At 40.1% G+C, this 26,565-nt stretch overlaps 2 protein-coding genes across 14 annotated transcripts in view; both read right to left on the minus strand.

The window, feature by feature from the left end:
- Positions 1 to 5,617, minus strand: part of SOS2 (SOS Ras/Rho guanine nucleotide exchange factor 2) — a 107,667-nt gene extending 102,050 nt beyond the window's left edge. Inside the window, exons 1-2 of one of the 3 annotated variants that reach the window (XM_084980926.1) lie at positions 5,477 to 5,617; positions 4,917 to 5,068 (exon numbers count right to left, since the gene is read on the minus strand). In XM_084980926.1, coding sequence (XP_084837052.1) covers positions 4,917 to 5,003 — 87 coding nt within the window. In that variant the 5' untranslated portion in view covers positions 5,004 to 5,068; positions 5,477 to 5,617. Of the gene's footprint in view, positions 1 to 4,916 lie in introns of all 3 variants that reach the window. The other 2 variants (XM_084980937.1, XM_021101439.2) reach the window with 2 other exon arrangements.
- L2HGDH (L-2-hydroxyglutarate dehydrogenase) overlaps positions 1 to 26,565 on the minus strand; it is a 71,405-nt gene that overhangs the window by 12,227 nt on the left and 32,613 nt on the right. For 7 of the 11 annotated variants that reach the window (XR_014818365.1, XM_001926818.6, XM_084980972.1 and 4 more), the window contains 4 exons: positions 24,820 to 24,987; positions 23,098 to 23,255; positions 21,154 to 21,285; positions 11,248 to 13,304 (listed from right to left, as the gene is read on the minus strand). Coding sequence is in view for 9 of the 11 variants with exons in the window: in XM_001926818.6 (XP_001926853.1) it covers positions 13,109 to 13,304; positions 21,154 to 21,285; positions 23,098 to 23,255; positions 24,820 to 24,987 (654 nt within the window). In the remaining 2 variants the exon portion in view is untranslated. Of the gene's footprint in view, positions 1 to 11,247; positions 13,334 to 18,220; positions 20,013 to 21,153; positions 21,286 to 23,097; positions 23,256 to 24,819; positions 24,988 to 26,565 lie in introns of those variants that run through there. The other 4 variants (XR_014818366.1, XM_021101450.2, XM_084980960.1 and 1 more) reach the window with 3 other exon arrangements.

The following is a 26,565-nucleotide window of genomic DNA, read 5'->3' on the forward strand; positions in this document are numbered from 1 at the left end:
ATTCCAAATAACTCCCTTGAGTTCTATTGTTATACTCAGTGGCTTTAGGAAATTCGGAAGAGGCCTTATGTCACAAAACTCATAGTTTCTCCTACTTCCTTCTGTTGGAGTCATGTTTTCAAAAAAGCAATTGTTACCAAGTTAATCTAATTAATTCGTAACATAAACAACCCTATAGGACTTCTATTCTCAGACAGAGAACTTAGCCTGGGTCTACACCATAGTCTCTAAACTAGCTGATCTTCTTTTCACTTAGTCTTGACTCTTTAAGTCATGTTCCTACCTGTCCCTAGGCCTTGTGAGTCCTTTCTCCCCTTTCCCTTGTTTCCTTAATTCCTTGATCTTTCAGATAATTGTTTACTGTCTATCTGCTCCAGGCCCCTCTGCCACAGCCATTTAGAACGGAAGCTTTATGAGAGCAGGGGCCTTGCTGGTACCTTAATATCAAGAATAAACATTTGAATATACCCTCCAGAACTCACAAGTGTTACTTCCTTAAAGATGACTTTCTTGACCTTCTTATGTCGGTGACACCAATTTCATTTTCTCAAAGGACCTCTATACTTTTCTTCTGGGCCCCAAGAAAAATCCAGTGCAATTCTCTAAAACAGTTCCAAGAGCTTTTAGCACTAAGGCATAAACACTAGAATCTTTAAGATCTCACAAGAGCATTTCCGAATCAAAATGCTCCACGCTATTTTTCCCTACCACACATCATTATTAATTAACCCAGACATTCTCTCACACCTCTTGAATTTTAACTGATACCTAAGAGCAAACTATAATGGTTGAGGTGTGAAGTTGGTATTTAATCTGAATCAAATTAGACTCAGGAACAAGGTAATTCTACCAATTCTCTCCAGCTCTCTATGACATTTGTAACTACAGATAAAAACAAACAAACAAACAAACAAACAAACAAAAACAAGCATTTTCTTTTCCATGGCTAGCCTGGTATCATTTACAGAAAAGGCATCTACAAGGGAAATATCAGGGACTAAAAAAACCTGCTGAAATGATTATAAGGGATGTTTCCCATAGGTAGAACGCTTACAATGATTTTTTTTTTAGCATACAATCAAATAGCACATGCCCAAAGTACCATAGGCATTTCAAAGACACACGTAAAAAGCTCCATTTACAATTACATCCCACACTCTTTTTTTCCTCCAAGTAATATGATAGCTTCAGTGTTCTTGGGGAGTAGTGATGAAGGCATTTACATCTCTGGCTCTTTTAGGTAAGATACATAATTTAGCAGTAAGGTTAACAATGCACATATAATCCATTAGTAACGTCATCTTGCTCTACTTTACCCTTTATAGTACTCTATGTATTTAAAAGCTCTACGTGAAGTCTGTTTTAAAAGTCAAAGAACAAAAGCATAACAAAACAACACATTTCTATTTCCAAAATTATTTTTCCTTAAATCTATTTCTCAATGTTCTACATAGTGAAATGAATATTTAATGCTGGTTTTAAAAAATCCCTTGCATTTTCAAAGTCAGCAACAGTAACTTTGTCAAATATATGTATTTTTTGGTTTAACTAGGTGTTCTTTGGTGCACCTATGCTTGAACATTTATTTGATTACTGTCTGTTGACTTAATTTCCAAATCTGTAAGATTAACTTAGAAATTTTTTTGTCTGGTATAGATGTAAAATTTAATCAGCAGGAAAGATAACCCAAAACTTACTGCTTATGTTCCTATAGGATATTAATAAATTTTGCATTCAACACAACAATCTTAATATTCTTTTATTAAATTGCCTTTAAATGCCTACCTCCTCCAATTTTCATATAAAGTGGCTTTAACATCTTCACTAATAAGCTGGGTCTAAAGAACTTAATACATGTTCATTTATACTGGCATAAAAGCCATGATTTTACCTTTCTGAAAATCATATTTTAATAGTTGTAGAGGTTATACCAAGATGTCCAAGTGAACTAAACCCAACAGAGCTAATTAAACAAGCTTGCTTTTTTCATACACACGGATATTCTTTACAGAACTTTGAGCTCATAATTACTATCTCATTTATATAAACCAAAACCTCAAAGTTTAGAATATTCAGTCTAGGTGATAATCACCTTTAGACAAGGCCTTTGCTTTTATTCATGTTTGTATTCTTAGGGTTCAGCTTGGGTGCCAAGTACCTAAATAAAATGTCTCCAATAAATGTTAAATGAAACTAGTGCACACATGTTCATGTTCAATGGCAACACCAACTGGAGGAGAAAAATCCTACTATTGCTGCTTCTACTATTAATTCTAATATGCCCTGTAACAATCTGGTCAGCTGAAAGAGAATCCAAATTCTAGATGCCTTGAATGTGAAGATAGTGACTCCACTTACGTGACAGGAATTCTCACGGTACAAAGACACAGGTGGCAGGTACATAACAGAATTTTATACAAAGAAAGAGTGAACCATGAGCTCCTTAAGAGCTACAACTCTTTTTTGTTTGTTTGTTGTTTTTTAAGGCCACATCCACTGCATAAGGAAGTTCTTAGGCTAGGGATTAAACCAGAGCTACAGCTGCCAGCCTATACCACAGCCACAGCAACTAGGGATCCGAGCCACATCTGTGACTTATACCACAGCTCACATCAACGCCAGATGCTTAACCCACTGAGCGAGGCCAGGGATCGAACTCTCAACCCCATGGATCCTAGCTAGGTTCATTAACCACTGAGCCATGAAGGGAATTCCAAGAGCTACAACTCTTAGCAAGCACTACAAACCTACCTGTTGCAATACCACAAAAACCACAAAACTGAACATAATCCGAACTACTGACATCAAAATTTTTCCAAAAATAAAAAGTCTTCCATGGTAATATACCTCCATTCTAGAATAACAGTAAATTAATAAATTAAATAGAAAATGCTTTTTGATTTCACCTTAAAAGACCAGATTTTCTTAGCTGTATCTATTCCAAAAGCAAAGGATATATAAGAACTGTGGACTAAAACAGTAGAGATCTACAAGGTATCTGAATTCCAAGAAAACAAGCACAACATATAAATGCAAATTAGACTCAAAGCAATAGATTAGGATTGGATTCTAGCCCTAGCCTTGTTTCCAGCCTAAACTGAAGATATAAATCTCTATCTGTGCATAAAGGATTAGGGTCAATGCTACTTACTAAATAAGTTATGCAACACATACTCAAACACTATTTGCTGCCAGAAAGCACTAGTAGGTAAAGACGGGCATCACACTGCCAATAATACAGGCCTACCTGATAACTGCACTCACACTTCTTTCTATGTGGGGGAAGGTTCAATTACCATTTAAGTATTTTCCCCTTTGCTTTTAATTCAGGCAGTGTTCATTATCACCACTCAGCACACTTTCCATTCTTTCCCTCTCCTTATAGAATCAGGCTGTCCAGAGGAAGTAGGTCAATTTAATACTTTAACACCTAGTATACCTTGAAATGATAACTGTCTAGCTGCTCCTAGCCACCTCCACCAAATTCTTTAAAAAGATATTAGTGTTTGGCCCAAGAAAGGCATTCTTTGCAAAAATTATGAAAATAATGGCAAATCTGAAACTCTGAATGCCTGAGGAAAATGTTTTTAACTTTAAAATATACTACTTACTTTATTTATTTATAAAAATTTAATGTTTAAAGATTTATTTTCCACGAGTTCCCATTGTCGCACACCCGGAAACGAATGTGACTAGTATTCACGTGGATGCAGGTTTGATCCCCGGCCTCGTTCAGTGAGTCAGGGATCCAGCATTGTCGTGAGCTGTGGTGTAGATCACAGACTGAGCTTGGATCTGGCATGGCTGTGGCAGGTGCAGCTCCAATTCGACCTCTAGCCTGGGAACGTCCATATGCCGTGGGTGTAGCCCTAAAAAAACAAAAAGAAAAGAAATTATTTTCCAAGGGCAGTCTTTTAAATTAATGTTTATTCTTTCCTTATTATTTTAAAATTTATTCTTAGTTATTTTGCACAAAAGGCATCTGCATCAATGGCACGGAAAACCCATGTTCAGCAGGTTTGGTATCTTTTCCTGCACTGATTTACAGTCTTTAATTTGTCTTGATCTTACAAAAGGTTTCAATATAAAAATGACAGTATGATTATTACCTAAATTCAGATGAAAACTGACATCATCTACAGGAGAGATGCACCCTAGCGATGCACCCAACCTTAAGACTAATTTTTAAGAGCTGCTCCTTTTCTGTCCCCTTAAAATGATTCTAAACTCTAAACTGCACTCAGTGAAGAAACTGACCGAATTTTATAGGGGAAATCGCTCGTAAACAGGTGGGATGCCTTTTGCAGGAACGGAGAAGGCACTTTAAACTTACCTCAAGAATTGTTTTTACAAATATCATGGCTCACTGACATTTCGCACTCCTGAAACGCATCCATCTTATTGTTAAAAAAAAAAAAAAAGGACTACCTCTTAAGTGAGAGGACACCCTTCACGAGCGAACTGCCGAAGGGAACAGCCCCAAAGAACTTAATTAAAAGTTAATTACCTGGCCTGAAAATGTGCTTTTGTTTTAGAAACTAAATACCAGCGGGACTTTCTCTTGCCCTGAATCCAGCCTGAGGACAACAAATTGGTCAACGGCGGAAGTTGCCTGACGAAATGACTGCAACATGAAATCCAGTTTTATGATCACAACAAAACCTTCCTTCCGGGGCCAGGCAAAAACTTGAGATAAACGTCCTTTTGGATGCAACAGGCAATCGCAAGCTCCCCCCGCCCCCCCCCGCCCCGCCACCGGCCGGGGAGGAAGCGCTCGGCCTCGGACCCGCAGAGAGGACGTACAGCTCCCCATCAGAGAGTCCGAGGGGCCGCGGCCCGCACCCCGCCCTCCAGGCGCCCTTCTCGGCCCCGTCACCTCCCTCGGTCCCCGCGGCCGATCGGACACCAGCACTGACCTTCCGCAGGGCCGAGACTAAGAGTCCCCGCCATTTCGGACTGTTCTCTTCGCTGAAGAACTCGTAGGGCTGCGGCGCCTGCTGCATGGCCCCGGCCGCAGAGCCTCCACATCGGGGTCGGCCCGCGGGCCGAAATGGGCCGGGCCGGTAGCCTGACAGGCAGGGCTCTGGCTGCGTCGCCTCGCCGGCCGCCGCCGCCGCCTCCCGCCCGGGCCGGGGCTACGGCCGAGGCTGCTCGGAGGCGGCGCCGGCGGGCGGGGGCTCCGGGGGCGGCTTCCTCGGCCCGGGCGGCCTCGCCTCGCGCCGCGTCCGCAGAGGAAGCGCGGCGGCCTCCTTTCCCGGCGGCGTTGGCCCGCTTCTCGGGCGGCTCCTCCTCCTTTGTCTGCGTTCGCAGCCCGGCGGGGGTTCAGCTGGCCTGGACCCTGCTCGGACTCCCGCTACGGCCGCGGCGGGCGGAGAACTACGGCGACAGCGGCGGCTTGTCTCCTCATCGCCTCTCCTCCGCCCTCCCAACCGGCAAACGCCGCCCGGCCCGGCCCGGCCCGGCCCGCCCGAGTCACCTCCAGAGGGCCCTGGGGACCGAGCGGGCGTGCGCGTCTAACGAGCGAGCTACACTGCAGCGCGCAGAGCGCTGACCGCCGCCGCCGCCCCTTCAGCAGCCGCGCACAGCGCCCCAGGGCCGCCGCGGAGCTCCGGATCCCAGCAGCGGCGGCTCGGCCCGCCCCCTCCGCCCGGCACTCATCCCTGGGAGCCGGAGTAGTCCTGCACGGAGCATGCGCGCCGCGAATGTGGCAGAGGCGCCGGCCAGGCGCGCGGGCCCTGCCCCAGGAGCGCCCCTGTCCTGGACGCTTAATGGGCGTCTGTTCCACATAGACTTCCCTGCTTGCTGACTGCGTTTTACACACACTCTCCCCCCTCTTGATCTTCCCCAGACAATCCTGAGTCGGTGCTACTCCTCGAGCCCAAGGACTCCAGTCGTGGGAAGCAGTAAAGGTATTTGTAAAGAAAAGGGCTTTCTGTCTGGACAGGATATTTAACGTACTTGTGTTCCACATGGCGTTTTTGTATATGGGCAATAGTAACTATATCATACGGTGGTGGTGTGGGGATTGAAGGAGGCGAGGCGTGGAAAGCCCTTAGCGCACAGTAGGGCCAAAAGGGGCAGATGACAACGTTAATTAGGCTTAATCCTTCACTTGCATGAGCCCCTATGTTCACAAAATTATCGTTTTTGTAAAACTTTTCATATTTTTGCATTGTTTTCTTCTCTCTTTTTTTTTTTTTTTCTTTTGTCTTTTCAGGGCCGCACCCGCGGCATATGGAGGTTCCCAGGCCAGCGGTCCAATCAGACCTGTAGCCGGCAACCTACACCACAGTCACAGCAACTTGGGTTCTGAGCCACGTCTGCGACCTACATCACAGCTCAGCGCAACGATGGATCCTTAACCCACTGAGTGAGCCCAGGGATCAAACACCGCAAATCAGGTTCGCTAACCGCTGAGCCACGAAGGGAACTCCTGCACTGTTTTCTTAATGGTGTCCTCCAAATTGCGTAGGTGTGGTGTCAGATCCCACAAAAGCTGTGTCCGCCCTTGGGGCCCAGCCATGCTCATTAGCAACCCCGAAAATGTCCCGACTTTCCTGCGATGAAGACTCTGGAAACTTGATCATTATTTTTTGTTTGTGCTTTTTTTTTTTTTTTTTTGTCTTTTTGCCACTTCTGGGCCGCTCCCTGGGCATATGGGGGTTCCCAGGCTAGGGGTCTAATCGGAGCTGTAGCCGCTGGCCTACACCACAGCCACAGCAACGCGGGATCCGAGCCACGTCTGAGACCTACACCACAGCTCAGGGCAATGCCGGATCCTTAACCCACTGAGCAAAGCCAGGGATCGAACCTGCAACCTCATGGTTCCTAGTCGGATTCGTTAACCACTGTGCCACGAAGGGAACTCCAAAACGTGATCATTAACATGAACGTTTCATCCCACTAAAGATGCTGAGCACATTCGTGAATTACAATAGACTGCTCCCAGCCACAGCAGTTAGGGAAAGGAAAAACAGGGTGCAAAAAAGGTCTGTGTTACACTTCAGTTCCAGGATCAGTAGCAGAGCAGTTATCTTTCCTTAAAACAGGCACCATTTGTTATTTTGTCAAAATCAGAATGGCAGCGTTGGAAAATTTAGATCATTTTTTCTAATCCAAGTATTCCCTGAATCAAGAATCTTTTCTAATAGATTAGCAACAAAGATACACTGTACAGCACAGGGAAATATAGCCATTGTTTGTAATATCTTTAAATGGGGTATATATAGTATATAAAAATATTGAATCATTATGTTGTACATTTGAAACCCATCATATACTGTAAATCAGATAAACTTCAATTTTTAAAAAAATCTCTTCTAATAAATGGCCCCGCCCACATTCCACTGTACTTAAGATAAAAGATAGGATAATGAAATGCTTGTATTTCTCGAGTTAATCTTTCAATCAGTGAGGGCAAAGACCTTGTCTTGTATAGAGTGTCTTTTCTCTCTATTCCTGAACTCCAGCCATAAAACTGCTAGGCTGTCAAACTACTAGACTGTCGTTGTGTTTTCTTATAGGAGAGTAAAGTTGTTAACAGGAAGTTTCTTTTCTTTCTTTTTTTTTTTTTTTGTCTTTTTGCCTTTTCTTGTGCCGTTCCCTTGGCCTATGGAGGTTCCCAGGCTAGGGGTCCAATCATAGCTATAGCCACTGGCCTACGCCAGAGCCAGAGCAATGCAGGATCCGAGCCGCGTCTGCGACCTACACCACAGCTCACGGCAACGCCGGATCGTTAACCCACTGAGCAAGGGCAGGGACCAAACCTGCAACCTATGGTTCCTAGTCGGATTCACCAACCACTGCGCCACGACGGGAACTCCAGGAAGTTTTATTCTTGGCTAAAGATATTACATGGCTTCTCTGGGCCAAATCTTGCCTGAAGACACATTTTGTTTAGCCAAAGTTATATTTAAAATTTAAAACTGCTGTTAATTTTTAAAATTAAGAGATTTTATATAAAAATCTGGATTTCCAGCTTCTCTGTGACAAAGATCTGGCAACACTGGGCCAGATCCCTTGCACTGCTTCCTGCAAAGAAATAATCAGCAGGCAGTCGGGTAGTGGCGGCTTCTTTAGAAAGATATGCCATCCCATATTTAGTTGGCTATACTCCCCACCTGGCACTCTTCACCCCTTTATGTAATCTGCCCAGTCTCTACAGGCATCTGAGTTGTGATCTCTGGGCTAGGCAAACAGAAATATGATACACATGCATTTGGAAGATAATTCAAGAATGACACCAGTAATAAGTTTCCCAACCAGACAAACAGGCCACCTAAAAAAAAATGTTCAATACCCTATGCTCTACACTAGGCTAAATTCCAGATGTGTCAAATCTTTAAATGTAAAAAATAAAACCATAAAATGTTATAACTTAAGGGTACAAAGACCTTTCTACTATTACATAAACTATAGATTAGTAAATTCTATTTTTTTTTTTTTTGTCTTTTTGCTATTTCTTTGGGCTGCTCACGTGGCATATGGAGGTTCCCAGGCTAGGGGTCGAATCGGAGCTGTGGCCACTGGCCTATGCTAGAGCCACAGCAACGCAGGATACGAGCCGCGTCTGCGACCTACACCACAGCTCATGGCAACGCCGGATTGTTAACCCACTGAGCAAGGGCAGGGACCTAACCCACAACCTCATGGTTCCTAGTCAGATTCGTTAACCACTGCGCCACGACGGGAACTCCAAATTCTATTTTTTAAAAATGAAGAAAAAAAAAAATCATCACAAGCCAAGACAAAATGCAAATAACAAACTGGAAAAGAATCTTTGCAATTCATTTCCTACAAGTCAATTTCCCTGATGTCTAAAGGAATTTCTACAAATTAATAAGACTAAAACTTAATAAGGAAAAAAAGGATAAAGGATAAGAAAAGCCAGAAAAGGAAATATAAATGTCTTAAACATTAAGGAAGCTCAACTTCCTTCATATTACAAAAAATGCAAATCTAAATTATACTGTTATTGGAGTACCTATCGTGGCTCACTGAAAACAAATCTGACTAGTATCCATGAGGATGCAGGTTAGATCCCTGGCCTCGCTCAGTGGGTTAAAATCCAGCATTGCTGTGGCTGTGGTGTAGGCTGGCTGCTACAGCTCTAATTAGACCCCTAGCCTGGGAACCTCCATATGCCATGGGCATGGCCCTAAATATATATATATGTATATATATATATAAATTAAATAAATAAATAATGCTGTTTATTAGTGTTCCCTTGTGGTACAGGAGGCTAAGGGTCAAGTATTGGCATTGCCAGCAGCTCAGGTAACTGATGTGGCACGGGTTCAATTCCTGGCCCAGGAATTTTTATGTGCCGTGGGCGTGGCACCCCCAAAATTGTACCGTTATCATTTTTCACTTACCGGAACAGCACGGATCAGGAAGTTTGATTATACATTATCTTGGTGAGAGTATGGGGCAACAGGTACTCTGATACATAATTGGTGAGACTGGTAAATTGGTTAAATCTCTGTCAAGAGCAACTTGACAATATCAGAGTTGCACAGGCACATAGCCTTTGAAACAGTAAATTCTAGGAATATGTCCTATATGTATATTTGCTCATATGTCAATGACTGTGTGCAAGATTATTCATTGTAGTTTTATGACAGCAAAACCAAAAGAAACGAAAAAAACCCTAGAAATAAACAATTTAAAGAATCATCAGTAGGAATAAGGGACTGGCTCAACAAATAATAAATCCAGAGAATGGAGCCTATAAAGTCATTTTTTTTTAAGTTTAGGGCCTCTGCCCGGGCATATATAAGTTCCCAGCCTAGGGGTCGAATTAGAGCTACAGCTGCCTGCCTACACCACCACAACCACAGCAACCCTGGATCTGAGACGAGTCTGCGAATGCCACAATGGGAACTCCTATAAAGTCATTTGAAAAGAACCAGGCCACTCTGTTCAGGCCACTTGAACATTATCCAAAATATGTCAAAAAGTGAAAAAGCAGGCTGTACAATCAGTATGCAGTGTATACTACTGCAAATGGAAGCAGAATATATTTTCTTATATATAAATACAGTATTTGTGCAAGGCCGCACAAGATATTGACAATTTTTGCTGCCTCAGAGATAGAACTGGGTGGCTGGAGGAGAGAGGGAGACTTTTCATTGTGCACTTTTTTATGACTTTTGAATTTTCAACTATATGAATGTTCTACTTATTCAAAATATTCATTAAAAGCCACTTTTAAGTGAAAAAAATCCAACCTCAGTGTAAATACTTGCTTAGAGTGTTAAAAAATAGAAATATTAAACACATTGATAACCCTAAGAGAGAGGGCCTATGGATATATCGCAAAAATTCAAAAATAAATTTGAGTTAAAATAAATATGCTACCATATTAATACTTTGATAATACTTTTACTTGTCTTTTTAGAATTCAGAACAGTTTTAGGGAGACAACTTGAATAACCAAAGCACATCTCAGATTTTAAAATGCAGTAAATTTATGCCCATCCAGGGATGCTAAAAAAAATAGGAAGGGGAGGAGGCAGTAAAAAATTAACCACTAATATTTTCCCACTGAAAAACATTTTCAAGAAGCACTTACTCAACATTTCTCTCATTTACCCTCTTCTACTTCCTCAATTTACTTAAAGCTACAAGTGCTGCCAGTCCGGAGCAAACCAAAGCAACACCATGGGAAATAATAAATATCTTACTCACTTTCATGGTTCATTGCCATAGCTAACTCTGGTCCTCTTACAGTCCACCTGCTGGAAAGAAGCTGGAACCCACTCAGATCATTTGTGCTACAACCCTATGGGAAGCTGATGCCCAGAAGCCCAACTCCCTATAAGAGGTACATACCAAAAAAGTCTTCCCAAGAGGAACTATAGTTCTGTGTGAAATTCCAAAAGAGTGATGTATCTATTGGACACCCTCCCCTGGCCTCAAAAAAGCACTGTTATATATATATGTTATAAATATATTCTGCTATGGAACAGAAATAATGTTCCCTCATGCTCTGGGGTATGAAAATGACACTGAGGTCAGCCAGATATTGCCATTACCAAATGGAAAGCCATTCTTGTAGGTAAGAAAGTGCTCCACTTTTTACCCCTAATATAAACTATTCTACCTCATTTTTATATTATATGCAAGTACAAGGGTTTTTTTTTTTTGATTGTTTGCTATCTAAAGCCTATGACAGTTCATGTTTCACACATAAAACTTATTTGAATCAGAGTTTATGAGACTAAAAATTATGTTCAAAACACCAAGGCTCATTAAATATTTTAATATTAGTATACATTTTTTTCTCTCTCAGAAATACACAAAACTTTTAAATAGTATATCACTATTCCACAACAAAACCTTACTGACATAAATACAAAATGTTTTACAAAAAGAATAATCGACACATTTAAAACACTTGCAATAATTTTTTCACTTGTATTTTTGGGAAATATAATAAAGACCCAAATGGAATGAGGGTTGCTTTAATTAAGACAATTATCTTTGTAATTGCAGTCTTTCACAGCTTATCATATATGCAGTCTTAATGCTGATGAAATAGAGAATTGTATATTTCCAATCTCTGAATAATCTTATAATGAAACAGAAAAATACCCTGTGTGTCATATTTCTTGGAGGAATCAGTTGTTATGAAGAACCATTAGGGCTTGTTTTCTAACGGCTTTCAGTATAATGCTCATCCCAAGTGTCAAATAACTGCCTAGTCTATTTACCTGGGATGTGCTATTCTTGAACATGAGCTCATGATGTGTAGCCTTTCAAATTAATTGATGAGGTAGCTCAATCACTGTAATCACAAAGGCTTGAAGTGAAAAGGAGGAAAATAGGAAAGTTTTCACATTAGCCAAAATGCACATCTTTCTAACTCATCCGTCACACATTTTTGGAGAGGTGAGAGAAAAGAAGAAAAAAATGAAGAGTGGAAGAATGAGTAATTCAGAGAGAGTATATGTGAGGGAATAGATGAAAGTGACTTACCTAAATGATGGTTCTGTAATAAGTTTCCCTGTATTCTATTACATGTTCATCTGTGTTTCTATTTTCCCACATTCTAAATTTCAAGAATCATTTCAACATATACCACATACACACACACACACACACACACACACACACACACAGAATACATAGTATACAGTATGGCACTGGGCAAAAATTTAAAATATTAGTGAAGTACACATGACTGTAAGGCACTTTTGCGGTTTACAAAAGTGAATGCCTCAAAATTAGGTATTTCCCCAAAATGAAGAAATAGCCTCATAAACATCTATAGGATTCTAGAAAAATCAAGTAGGCATGAATCATTAGTGATCTTGGCCAACATGTGAGAATGTTGGTGTAACTGAAGAACAGAGATATAAGAGTTAAATGCTATTTTAATTTACAGCATTCTGTATGTCAGTGTCAGGATTCTAAGTTCTTTTAGTTTCTCAACCACCGAGGACTAGAGAATAGGCAAAGCACTCATAGTGGACAGCTATTTAGATTTAGTGATGACACCAGACCAAGTCAGTTTTAAAGAAACTGGGAATAATAAAGGCTTTTGAGTTCCTTTTGCAAAGTTAATTTTTTACAAATACAGATAAGATAGAATCTTAAACTACTTCAAGATATTAAATTTCATGTATTTTTTAAATGAAGAATTTTAAATTCCCAAATACAGAAGTTGTTGCTCTAAATAATGTGAGCTTTTCTAAAACTCTTCAAAATTAAAAGGAGGTCTGTAATCTACAATATAATCTATTTTCTTGTATAGGAAAGACAAAAAGGCTTAGATATTACAAAGCCAAAACATTAAGGGAATAATCACTTTTTCATACTGTCACTCCCAGAAATTCCAAAAAAGCCAAATGTCTGGCTCATGGTTGGTGAGGACAAGCCATTAACAAAATCAGGAATTCAGGACAGATAACAACTGTATCTTTTAAAAGAGCATGGATTTAAAAAAATTATTACTTTCACTTTACATCACTTTAAAAATTGAGTGGTTATCTAAATGATATACCTAAAAATGATATTTTTAAATAATCTTTCTTAAAGAATGCAATTGGTACATTCTTATTACTGAATGTGGAGAATAAGATGCATACCTAGTTCCTTTCATTATTTACAGTTTAAATCTTTGTTGCACTTCATCTGCAATCATTCCAGAAATTGCAAGGGAAGAAGTGGCAGCAGGAGAAGGTGCATTTCTCACATGAAGAATGCGATTTCCAATATCCCCAACTCCTCCATCAAATACAAAATCTTCTATGAGATTTCCATCTCTATCCAGGGCTTGGGCTCGTACTCCAGCTGGACCTCTGCAAAAGCAAGAGTGGCAATCATCTGACTGGAAGAGACAAGACATTGGACATATGTGTCAGTGGTTTCAAAGTATTGTTTTTTTCTTTTTTTGGCTGCCCTGAAGCGTATGGAGTTCCCAGGCCGGGGATCAGATCCAAGCGGAAGTTGCAACCCACACTGTAGTTATGATCTATGCCACAACTGCAGTGATGCCAGATCCTCTAACCCACTGTGCCACACCAGGGATCGAACCTGTACCCTGGACTGCAGAGACGCTGCTGATTCCATTGTGCCAGAGTGGGAACTCCTCAAAGTATTGTTAAAGCAATAAAGCCTTCATGCTTCTAAATGCACAATTATGTGAAAACCTAGTAAGTTTGTGTTTAAACAAAGGCTGTCAGCTGTAGCTTGTCAAACTTAAATCCTTAGCCTAGAGCATAATGCCTGTCCCATAATGGTGCTAATAAATGCTTATCACTGAATACACAAATGGGTTTATTCTGAAGTAGTAGATAAATCTGTATTTAATCAGAATCATGTATTTTAATTTAAATTTATAAAGTGAATGTATTATAAAATCAATCAATGGAAATAATAAGGTTCTTTCTGATTAATACAAAACAAGGAAAGCAAGAGTTATGTGTTTCTTTTTTTTTTTTTTTTTTTGTCTTTTGTCTTTTTGTTGTTGTTGTTGTTGCTATTTCTTGGGCCGCTCCCGCGGCATATGGAGGTTCCCAGGCTAGGGGTTGAATCGGAGCTGTAGCCACCGGCCTACACCAGAGCCACAGCAACGCAGGATCCGAGCCGCGTCTGCAACCTACATCACAGCTCACGGCAACGCCACAGCTCACAGCAACGCCGGATCGTTAACCCACTGAGCAAGGGGCAGGGACCGAACCCACAACCTCATGGTTCCTAGTCGGATTCGTTAACCACTGCGCCACGACGGGAACTCCGAGAATTATGTGTTTCAATTGCATTCCTATATCTGCTACAGAATTCTATCTATTTTTGTGTTTTGTTTTGGTTGTACACTATTAACATTTATGGAGAAAAATATTTGCAAATAGCAGTAAATTCTTTTTTTTTTTTTTTTTTGTCTTTTTTGCCATTTCTTGGGCCGCTCCCGAGGCATGTGGAGGTACCCAGGCTAGGGGTCCAATCAGAGCTGTAGCCACTGGCCTACGCCACAGCCACAGCAACACAGGATCCAAGCTGCGTCTGCTACCTAACCACAGCTTATGGCAACGCCGGATCCTTAACCCACTGAGCAAGGCCAGGGATCGAACCTGCAACCTCATGGTTCCTAGTCGGATTTAGTTAACCACTGAGCCACAACGGGAACTCCAGTAAATTCTTTTGTAGTTTTTTATTTTTAAGAATTTTGCCTTCAATATGAAGATAACCTTCAATTAATTAAACAGAGATGACAGGAAAAGCACAAAAATGATAGCATGTTAATAATAGCATGTTAATACAGTAAGAGCCTTTAATACTAAAAGTTCTGTTTTGTAAACCTGAGTTTAAAAATTAGGTGTTTTTTTGTTTGTTTGTTTTGTTTTGTTTTTTAGTTTTTAAAATAGTTAAAGTTTACAGATGAAATCTGAACAGATATTTTTGGAGTCCCAAAGCACCTCCACTGAAACTATTTATTCAAGAAAACCCAGTTTGAAAACAGTTGCCTTATACACACAACCAAGACTCAAGAAATCAAGTAACAATATTAAACATTTTTTAAATTGATTCTGGGCCAATGTACATACATCCTTGAGGAAGATACAAAGAAAAATATGAAATATGAGACTTCAGCCAGGCTGAGGAGAGATCCACAACAACAGCTATTTTTTTTACCAAGTGCTTACTCCATGCTAGGTATTCTCTCATTTAATCCTTACAACAATTCTAAGAGGGTGATATTAGTTTATATTTAACAGCAAAGAAAATAGAGGGATTAAGTAACTTGCTGGAAGTTACATAGCTATAGAGAGACAAATAAGAATTACAACAAGGATGAAAGTTTCCATCCTAAAGGTAAGTAATCTGTTTATAGAAGTTTGCAGGGAATCTGGACAGATTTTTGAGCTCTAAGGATTTCCAAGTAAGAATCAAACCCAATACCTATAACACAAAAAGACAGAATGGGACTGAAGCTGAAATTCCTTAGGGTAAAGATACGTATTACAGCCTTTCAGCCAGTGTGTGGTCCATTTTGTATACTCCCTATCTGTAGCTTCTCTCAACTGGCCAAAGCAGCCTTCCTCCTCTCTTCCTGGGCAACATTCCTGTTGCTGCATCTCTATGAGTTGTGATCATCTCCACAAGTATTCTTGTCCCTCTCATTTTATCTGGCAGAAGGCCAATATGTAGGGGATACACAGTGGCATGACTAGCCACTGACGTTGAGTGTGCAAAATAAAAATTTTCCTCTCTGCAGAGGTTTAGCAGTACATTCTCCTTACTCCTTCTAAGCAAATGGATGCTGATGAACTACAGTTAAAGATGTGTCTGTACTTATTTATTCCTCTTACAAACACCAACTATGTTCCCAATGTCCTCTACACTCCTGTCCCAGTATTCAAAACCTATAATCCAAACTGTAAAAAACAATATACAATATTAAGTTTTTCTAAGGATCTCACTTTAGTTCAAACTAAAGTAACTTTTAACATGAAATGTTTAAACTATCAAATTCTTCATGTTCCCCATTTTTTCAGCACTAAATGCAACTCTAGGGGTTTTCTTTGCATGAATACACATAGGCATTCTCCCTCAGAATACCTCAGCTTGAGATGAAGACTATAATGCAAAATTTCAGGTAAGATAAGCCCTAAACATCTTGAGGGCCAGGACTCAATCTTGTATAACACCCCTAACTTTGCCCCCATGTCTAGATTTGTGCCTTATACATAGGAAGTATTCAATAGGGCTAGAAATTTTTAACTGTTTAAATTCTTTTAAATTTTATTTATTTATTTATTTATTTTTGGCTGCCCCACGGCATATGGAGTTCCTGGGCCAGGGATCAGATCCAAGCTGGAGTTGCGACCTATAGCATGCTGCAGCACCGCTGGACCCTTACCCCACTGCACGGAGGTGAGGGATTGAATCATTGAATCCGTGTCACAGTGCTCCAAAGATGTTGCCCATCACTGCGCCACAGCAGAAACTCCTAAATTCTATTTTAACAGCTAAAAGAACAAATGATTCAGCTAATTTAATATCCGTGAATTCGGCTATATTTAACCATTTATTGCTATTTGTATTTTGCCATATTTGTAGCTAAATTTAATGGGAATGCACACCCTAGACCCTTAAATACATCTAGAAACAACAGGTGAATATGTTAACTAATGGCATTCATTCATCTGAGAAGTGCTGTACTTACTGCTATGTAATTCTGTGGTACATATATTATCCTTCGGGCTGGAAAACAGCTATGACAGGCTACAACAGACACCGTTGGCCAGTTCCAAACAGGATAATTTAGGGCATTTTATAAAACTCACCATGGGATCTATTGTTAATCTAAAAATAGAAGTCACATGAGCATATTTAAATTGGGAGTGGTGATACAGGGCAAGCCAACCATTCCATCTCAATTTCCAAATGCACAGGAAGGGTATTTTTGTTACTAATATTCAACCAAACTGAACTTCAATAGAGAACATGATTTTTCTATGTCCAGTTTTTTAACTGTGTTGACAATTTGGTTTAAGGCGTAGATCATTTTGAGCCTTTGCAAACATCTTGGGAGGGTTTAAATTACATGACTATTCAGTAACGGGGACGGGGCAGGGGGTGGGGGGAGAGTTTTATGCCTCCATTAAATAACATAAGTGTTTTAACTGTGTTATTCAAATCTTCAAATTACCCTGATTTTTACTCTCTCTAATCTGTTTAAAGTGAGTGAGAGGGAGAAGTGTTAGTTTGAAGCAGGATCCAAACAAGACTGGATCTACATTTTAAGTTAATTTCTCAGCTTAAAGTCCCTATCAAACTGGTGGTACAAACTCAAACTCCACATACTTATGAGGGCAGGTCCAGGGTTCTAGATTTTTAGGAAAATTTTTTGAATAGACTTTTCACTGAGGACATAGCCCTTCCAGAGTCCCTGGTTTTACAAAGGGATCTCAGTTCCAACTTTTTACCTTTTACAGACCCACCAGCACTTGAGTGGCAATTACAATGTAAGTCCTGGAGTTCCTGCCATGGCACAGTGGGTTAAGAATCTGACTGTAGCAGCTTGGGTTGCTGTGGAGGTGTGGGTTTGATCCTTGGCCCAGCACAGTGGGTTAAAGGATCTGGCATTGCCACAGCTGCTGCATAGGTTGCAGCTATGGCTCAGATTCAATCTCTGGCCTCGGAACTTCCATATGCTGTGGGTGTGACCATAAAATTAAAAAAAAAAAAAGTCCCTAATGTTTGATATTTTGATTTGCATAGTGGATACATGAGTTTATACAATTGTCAAAAATTCACTGAGCAATTAAGATCTACATGTTTTATTGCATGTAAATCACATATCAATTAAAAATAAAACTCAGTTATATTTACATCAAAATCAGAAAATTCTCCCCACCCTTTCAGGTCAGCATCAGTACTAATGCTTCTTAGTACCTGGGTTTTCAATTTCCTCTTTGTTTTCATTTCTGGGATGCCTTTACTTTCTTGTACTCTCAGCTATAAGAATTTCAAAGGATTTTTATCATATTTTTTCCAGACTCTCTTACTATTTTTTAGTGTGAGGGTTATCAAATTCTCTACACCAGTGGCTCTCAATCAGGGGAGATTTTGCCCCCTAGAGGACATGGCAATGTCTGGAGACATTTTTGGTTGTCATACTAGGGAAGAACATCCTACAGTGAACTGGACAGTCCCCTACAACAAAGAATTATTTGGCCCCAAATGTCAACAGTACCAAGACTAAGAAACATTTTTTTGCAAAAGAGTCTAGATCACCTTTATTGCAGAACTGTTGGGCTTTCACCCTTGTGTTTCACAATGACATAGTGCAATCTTTAGCTATCACTTATGATGAAAATTTCAATAGGAATTCCCCCAAGATATTTTCAAATGAAGTGCGGGGAAAAAGGGGGATTTTGGCATATATGTCTTCGTGTTTTACATCTGTATAATGCTAACAGATACAAAATTCTGCTATATGATCATGTCAAAAATTAAGCACAGAACAAATCAATAAATAATGACATTTAATAATGATAAGTTTATACACCTAATACATATATTTGACAGGTTATAACTTTACATTCCAATGTAATATTTGCCAGTAAGTTATTGCTCAAGATGCTCTGGCTAGGCAATAAGAAGTCAAGCTGGTTTCCCTTTAGTGGTTACTGCTATTAAAGGACACCATTCTGAGCTAAACACCCCACTAAAAGTGCTGCTTTGGTTCTTTTTTACTCTCTATAATTGCTTAACATGCTCTGCCCCAATATTAATAATAGAGCGTTTATGGTGTTACTACACTGGTTGCAAGATAGGTAGGACTTGGGCTTTAAAATGTGGGCAAGCCTATTGATCTTATTATTATTTTTATTATCTAAGATTCTAGGCATATAGCAGAGAATATTAGTATTAGTATACAGAGAATAATAAAATGAATTTTTTACCAATTTTCTTACCAAGCAGCTTAAAAAATAAAGCATTACAGATCTGATAGAAACCCCTGTCACACTCTCTGGATTCTCATCTCTTCTCTCCCTGGAGAGAACCATTCTCCTCAATTAAGTGCCTCTCATTCCCAGTTCTGTTTTTATTTTCAATTACATGTGCAAGCCATAAAAATATGTGGTATTGCTGAAACTTGTATAAATGGTATCGAGCACAACTTCTAAACTTCCTTTTTTTTAAATTTCCTGCATTTAATAGCTATAGGGATCGAATGGAATTGCTGAATGTGTTCGGCTTCTCTGTCTCCAGAGAGAAACTTATCTGTGATTGGGTAGAATCTGTCCCCAAAGGCACCTGCCTACAGTGCCATATGCCCTTTTCTACTACATGTAATTGAAACTGGTAACTGAAATTCATATCCTTTCACCCAGAAAAAAGAGTATTCACCAAAACCCAGAAACCCCACATCCAGTTCTACCATATGAAATTCAATGATCTAAAGAGTTTTCCTCAGGCTTCTACAAAAGGGTGGTAATCAAATCTGGGTAGTGAATTCACTGCAGAATTCACTATGCCCACCTACTGTGTTTTCTAAGGAAATTAGTAGTAATAACAGACATTAGATTTGACCAATCTATTTTCAGACATTAAACATAACAAGTCTGCTAAAGCAGACCACTGACAACACAAAAGCCTTTATTTATAGGTGAGTGAAAGAACATAAAGCCTAGATATTTTTATACCTTCCATTTTAGAAAGTGAGTAGAGGGGTAGAGAAATAAGAGTAAAAACATGAGCTGGGTTTTAAAAGTCCTTCTAAGGATTCAAAGAGGCTGGTCTGAGAAAGATACGTGAGAGTCAGATTTAGACCAGGACGCTCCCTGAGGGAGACAGCTGATGTGATTCTGGCCTCTGCCCAGATAGAGTCAAGCGGCTGACATTTTATACCAGGCAAGTTCAGCAGCTGCTACTGAGGAGACAGACACTTAGTGCTCTAGAGATTCACAGAGGGATGAATTCAGGGAGGAGAGGATCTCAAAGACTACTGCTGATTAGGTCTAACCAATGCCTGGATCAGAGGAAAAGGTGAAATCCTAGAAATATAACCACAGAGAAAAGAAAATTGCTTGTGTGGTATTTAGGACAAGCTATACATAGATCAAGTTCAGAAAATTTTTTATCTGCAAGAAAAAATTTTTTTATATAAGTAATCCTTCCTTTTCCCCACCCTGGAACAAGGACTTACACTTTGTTACCATATACAATTTCCCATTTTGGTTCTGCAAATAGTCCTTCAGTGGAAGAGGACCCAGGAAAGAACATAAGAAGTATAAAGGAAGCAAGGTAAGATGCCAGATTAGTATAGCATGTTTCTAAAACTTTTTTGTCTTTTGTCTTTTTTAGGGCCGCACCCTTGGCATATGGAGGTTCCCAGACTAGGGGTCAAATCAGAGCTATAGCCGCCGGCCTACATCACAGCCACAGCAACGCAGGATCCAAGCCGCATCTTCGACCTACACCACAGCTCGTGGCAATGCCAGATCCTTAACCCACTGAGCAAGGCCAGGGATCAAACCTGTGTCCTCATGGATACTAGTTGAGTTTGTTAACCACTGAACCACAACGGGAACTCCATGTTTCTAAAACTTTTAAGAATCAATCAAAATATAGCGTCTTAATGTGTTTATGACCTAGTTAGGTAACATGGTGATCAATAATCTTAAACAAAATTAAAGTCTGAAGGCTTTGGAATCACAAGAATAAGTGACCAGGGAGATTTAAAAAAAGTTCAGGCGTGATGTTTTACCTTCAGACACCAAGTTGAAGGTAGCATCACGATACAACTACAATGGGGAGTTCCCTGGGGGTAGGAGCTTTCACTGCAGCCTACACTCAACCCCTCGTCTGGGAACTGAGATCCCACACCAAGCCACTGCATGCCTCAGCCAAACAAACAAACAAACAAACAAAAAATACAACTGCAATGGAGACTTCGGCTTAATGATGTAAAGTACCCTAGATAATTATAAATGGGCTTAGTTTAAGCACTGAGGGCCATGGTGCAGCAATGCCCTAGCTGCAAGGGGAATGAACAACTTATTGGGAGAGAGAGAGAGGGCACATACTCAGTGGACGCACTGATTCAAAGTATGCTTATGGGTCGCCGAGTTAGAACCACCTCCCAAGTTCCCTCAGGTCATGACTGTACTGACAACCTTTACAGATTTTCCTTACCTAAGTATGTCACTGATAGTAATTTCAGGGATAAACTTTTGAAGGTGCTTCACTGTTGCACTGAGAAAGCAAGCTTTGTACATTTCATTAACTCCATAGGAAAAATTCTGGAACACCAGTTTCATCAAGCCACTAAAAACAAAGAAAATAAAATCTCCATGAGAGAAGGGAATTCTTTATTTTATTATAAAACACTTTATACTATTAGATTGGGGGAGCAGCACAGAAATCTAGTAAAGTCAGAAAAACCACATATTAAAAGAAAATCAAATTTTGGCCAATGTAAGAAGAAAACTTCTTCCTTCCAACTCCACAAATAAACATCTTTCAAACTCAAATTCCCAGGGAATTCTGGTTTCAAACTAGGATTCAATAAAGCCTGCCAACATCAAAGCTTTCTAATGCAATGGTACATGCTTTCAAAACACACCTAAAAGGCATTACCGATCTTTAAATCCGGGCATTAAACATGTGGGACACTTAGCCTACTTTTCTTTAGTCAGCCAGAGGTAAGATACTCTAGTAAGAAGAGATTCTCCAATGGGACTCTGTAGGGCCTATGTATATATGCGTTTTCACAAGCACACATGCCAGAAGCCCCATCCCAAACCTGTTTCAGAATCTGCACAGGGTGAAACTAAGTATAGCTTCAAAAGCTTTCTAGTGATTTTGATGATGTGAAACCCTCTGGAAAACAAACTGCTAAAAGAACAAAATACTTCATTCTTTCTTTTTTTAATTTTTTTTTTTTTCTTTTAGGGCTCCACCTGTGGCATATGGAAGTTCCCAGGCTAGGGGTCGAATCAGAGCTACAGCTGCTGGCCTACACCACAGCCACAGCAACACCAGATCTGAGCAAAGTCTGCAACCCGCGCCATAGCTCACAGCAATGCCGGATCCTTAACCCACTAGCAAGGCCTGGGATCAAACCCGTTTCCTCAGGGATACTAGTTTGGACTGCTTCCGCTGCACCACAAAGGGAACCCCCTCCCCCTTTTTTTCTTTTCTTTCTTTTTTTTTTTTTTTTTTTTTTTTTGTCTTTTGTTCTTTTAGGGCCACACCTGCAGTATATGGAGGCTCCCAGGCTAGGGGTCTAATCGGAGCTGTAGCCACCAGCCTACGCCACAGCCACAGCAATGCCAGATCTGAGCCACATCTGTGACCTACACCACAGCTCATGGCAATGTTGGATCCTGAACCCACTGAGCAAGGCCAGGGATTGAACCTGCAACGTCATGGTTCCTAGTCAGATTTGTTTCCGCTGAGCCACAACAGGAACTCTGGAACGCCCCCCCCCCCCACCTTTTTTTAAATGGCTGTACGTTCCAAGCCACAGCTGAGACCTATGCTGCCACTGTGGAAATGCAGGATCCTTTAACGCAGTGTGCCAGGCCAGGGATCAAACCTGTACCTCCACAGTGACCCAAGCCGTTGGAGTCAGATTCTTTACCCACTGCACCACAGAAGGAGCTCCCCTCATTTCTTTAAAATAGCAAACAATCTGCACTCCAGGTGAACAAAATAGTATTTTAGTTTTTTACAAAAGGAAGTAACTTTAGTTATCAGCAGTTTCTCCAGAGGTTTTCACAATCATGGTGACTGGCCTGAAATAATCATATTAAAGTAAACTACTGACTTTTTTTTTTTCAAACTCAACTAGAAGGTTATCAAAACAAGATTTGGATTGTCAGATGTGTGATCACTCTTGGCTCTTGGTCTTGTTCTTTTTAACCAAGACATCACCCTGGCTCATCAAAATTGTCTTGAAGTAGTTAAAATGCTAGGTTTATTCCACAAAGCTCTTAATTTGGATTAATTAAAAAAACCAATATATCAATTACAAACTTGAGGATGTGCCCATTAAACAGAATATTAAGAAAGAAAAAATTTCCCATATTAAAAATATAAGCACATAAAATCATTTTTTTAAGGAAATAAAATTACCTCTTGAGAATTATATCCATAATATCTCTGGCACTGAAGTCAAAGGGTCTGTAGCCCTCGCGTTTAAAGGCAAGAACTGCATTCGGCCCTAGCCAAATACTGCCATCCATCCTTGGTGTGAAGTGAACTCCTAGGAAAGGAAATCGGCTATCGGGGACCTATGGATTTAACACAGCAAAGAACTATTAGCCCCATTTCATACTGCATTTAATTACATATGCCAATACTCAACTGCAACATAAAACACTTTCTTCCCATGCATTTAATTTGCATTACTTTTGATCTGAACTCAGATATACTTTTCTATTTACATGCTTCTGCCTAGAAATACCACACAGGAAACCTGATGCTATGACACTAATGCATTGTCCCATCTATTCCTCCTTCTGAGTAAAGAAAAAAAAAAAAACTGTCCTACTTCAGGTTATTTATTTCCTACCTCTGCCCACCCTCCACCCTCCACCCTCCCCCCAACTAGAGACATATGTGGCTGACAAGTAAAATCAGAACTGCCAGAAAAAAACACCTTCATAGCTCAGGCTTTTGTAAAGTGGGAATGTAACAGGGTGAAGCAGATGAAATGTAGGTTTTGGCAAGGTGAAAAATACTAAATAGCTGAATATTGGTACTTCAACCTAGTAGTTCCAGAACAAAAAATGAACTTTTCATTGACGTGGCCCTGTCTTCTTTTCCATGAAGCTAAAGAGTGGCCACATCTCTTTAGTTTTCTGCACTTACAGACAGTGAACTGAGAAAGAAGGCTGGGATCTGGGCATGATATAAGGGAAAGTTCTCTTACGAGTACCCCTTTCACCAGAGAGAAGGAAGAATTGGGTTCTTTCTGACAGACCTTCCCATGGTGCACTCAAGCCTTCATGTACTTGTGGGCAAGTAATTATAATTTAATGACTATGTTATCAGAATAAAGAGTTAGGGACTTAACCACAAAAGAAACAGGTGAAATGTTTACACCAAAAGCTCTTCAAAACGTCTCTTCTTTTTTAAATAAACTTTATTGGAGTATATTTGACTTACAATGCTGTGTTAGTTTCAGGTATACAGCAAAGTGAATCAGTTATACATATACATATATCCATTCTGTTTCTCCATATAGGTTGAGAAGATTATGGAGAATACTGACTAGAATGTTGAGTAGATTTCCCTGTGCTATACAGTAGGTCCTGGTTAGTTATCTATTTTATATACAGTAGTGTGTGTGTGTTAACTCCACCCTCCCAACTTATCCCTCCCCACTATGGTTTCTCCTTTGGTAATCATAAGTTTGATTTCAAAATCTGTGAGTTTGCTTCTGGGTTTTTTGGGGGGTGGGCTGCAGCTGCAGCATATGGAAGTTCCCAGGCCAGGGGTAGAACTGGAACTGCAGGTGCCAGCCTATACCACAGCCACAGCAACACCAGATCCAAGGTGTCTGTGCCAACTACATTGCAGCTCATGGCAACCCTGGATCCTTAACCCACTGAGTGAGGCTAGGGATTGAAATCATATCCTCATGGATATTAGTCGGGTTCATTATCCGCTGAGCCACAAGGGGAACTCCTGTTTCTGAACTATAAATAAGTTCTTTTGTATCATTTTTATTAGACTCCACATATAAGTTTTATCATATGAAAGTATCTCTTACGTCTAGCCCCAGGAAAAGTTTTTGTTTCATTCCCTTTTTGCCCACAACCATCTTGAGAAGGCAGAAGTATCATTACCTACCGGATAAATATTTCCTTTTACAAGATAACGTTTTTCTGGTTTCAAGAGCAGGTAATCTCCCCGGAATGGTACAATTCGAGGATTGGGATTGCAGCCACTCAGCTCTGAAATACGGTCCGAGTAAAGTCCTGCACATGTCACAACATACTGACAACGAACCTCCTCTCCCTAGTGCAAGGGAAAAGAAGTGTTACTTGTGGGAAAAAGAAAGAAAAGGGATAGAAAAGATGGTAAGGGTACAGATGCGGATTTTTGTTTTCTTTTTATTCCTTTTAAAAGAGGAAATTAAATACAAATATCAGCGAAGTAAATTCTCAAGCATTTAGATGGCAGCTAGATACTTAGGATCGTGCCACACAAGAGGATGTTACCTTAAATTGTGTACTTTAACCTAGAGATACAGTGGTTGACCTAGCAAGGATCTCTAACAGGACACACACACACACACACACACACACACACACTCACCTATTTTAGTAAGACTGAGCATGGAACTTCTTAACTACTTGTGGCATGAAGAAGCAAACTCAACTTAGGTAGCCCCCAACCATGCTGGCCTCCTTGGTATTTCAGACAGCTTCTCCTGTCTTATCTAGGAGTAACTATCCTGTTACTCTTAGGTTGCTTCACACTCAGTAATCTTGCTCAATTCCAACTGTAATCTACCCAACAACCAATTCCGCCTTCCTGATCATTATCTACTATTCAAACTGAGGCTATTTTTGAAAACTCATCCATTCAATCCACATTTACTGAGAACACACACTGGAGTCAAGGTTTGCTTTAATGACTTAGGACACTGTTAATCTTAGGCTGCTGTGTTTTCCCCAAAATTTTATTTTGTGATTATCATCTATATATTTTTAGCTTTATCCTGCCAAGTTTAACCAATTTGCAATTCTATTTCCTAAATAATTTCACTTAACCCTAATTCACTACCATACTCTAATTTCTATCACTTTATTTCTTCTACAGTAAACAACAAACACCTCTTGCTCCAGGTAATTTCTTGTTCCTAGATTTCCTTCCCAGAGGACCTGTTTCTGAAGTCTTGGCGTTTTCACCTGCCTCAATGTTCTCTTTCTCTCTAGCCCTTTCTGATTCAGCCTTATTCTGTCTCTGTACGCATCCTATTTTTGCCTACCTACAAAGGTAAGCCTCTTTTCAAGAGTTATACAAGTCATCCTCTGGCAAAAATCAGATGAAACTTCATTGTAGTGAATTCAAATTAGCTAGACTAACCCATGAAAGTTTTTAAAACACTTGAAGTCAAAAGGACTATGTCAACAAAAACAAAAATGCCTTCTTCTAAGGTGTTTAATATCTTTCCTGTTCATCTAGAGTTATATACCGGAAATACAAGAAGTATTTTTTTGTGATATAAATCTACCAGTTCCTGCTTGAGAGGCCAGCAATTCTTCTGTTCTTGGAACATAAAATGAAGAAAAGCCTCACAATAAATGTTAAGATAAGAGTATTTGTAGAATGGTACCAAAATGCAATAACCAAGAAGTTCTATTTTAAAAACTCAAAGAATAGTTTCAAAGAAAGAAATGATTAAAATTTGTCACAAGGAGTTTCTGTCATGGCTCAGCAGTTAAAGAACCTGAATAGCATCCATGAGGACGCAGGTTCACTTCCTGGCCTCGCTCAGTGGGTTAGGGACCTGGTGTTGCCATGAGCTGTGGAGTAGGTTGCAGATGTGGCTTGGATCCTACATTGCTGTGGCTGTGGCATAGGCCAGTG

This window comes from Sus scrofa, chromosome 1 (genome assembly GCF_054392235.1).
Source record: "Sus scrofa isolate SSC_HxYL_T2T_F1_AM1 chromosome 1, Sscrofa_HxYL_maternal_Yorkshire_Landrace_v2.0, whole genome shotgun sequence".
In the NCBI taxonomy this organism is placed as follows: Eukaryota; Metazoa; Chordata; class Mammalia; order Artiodactyla; family Suidae; genus Sus; species Sus scrofa.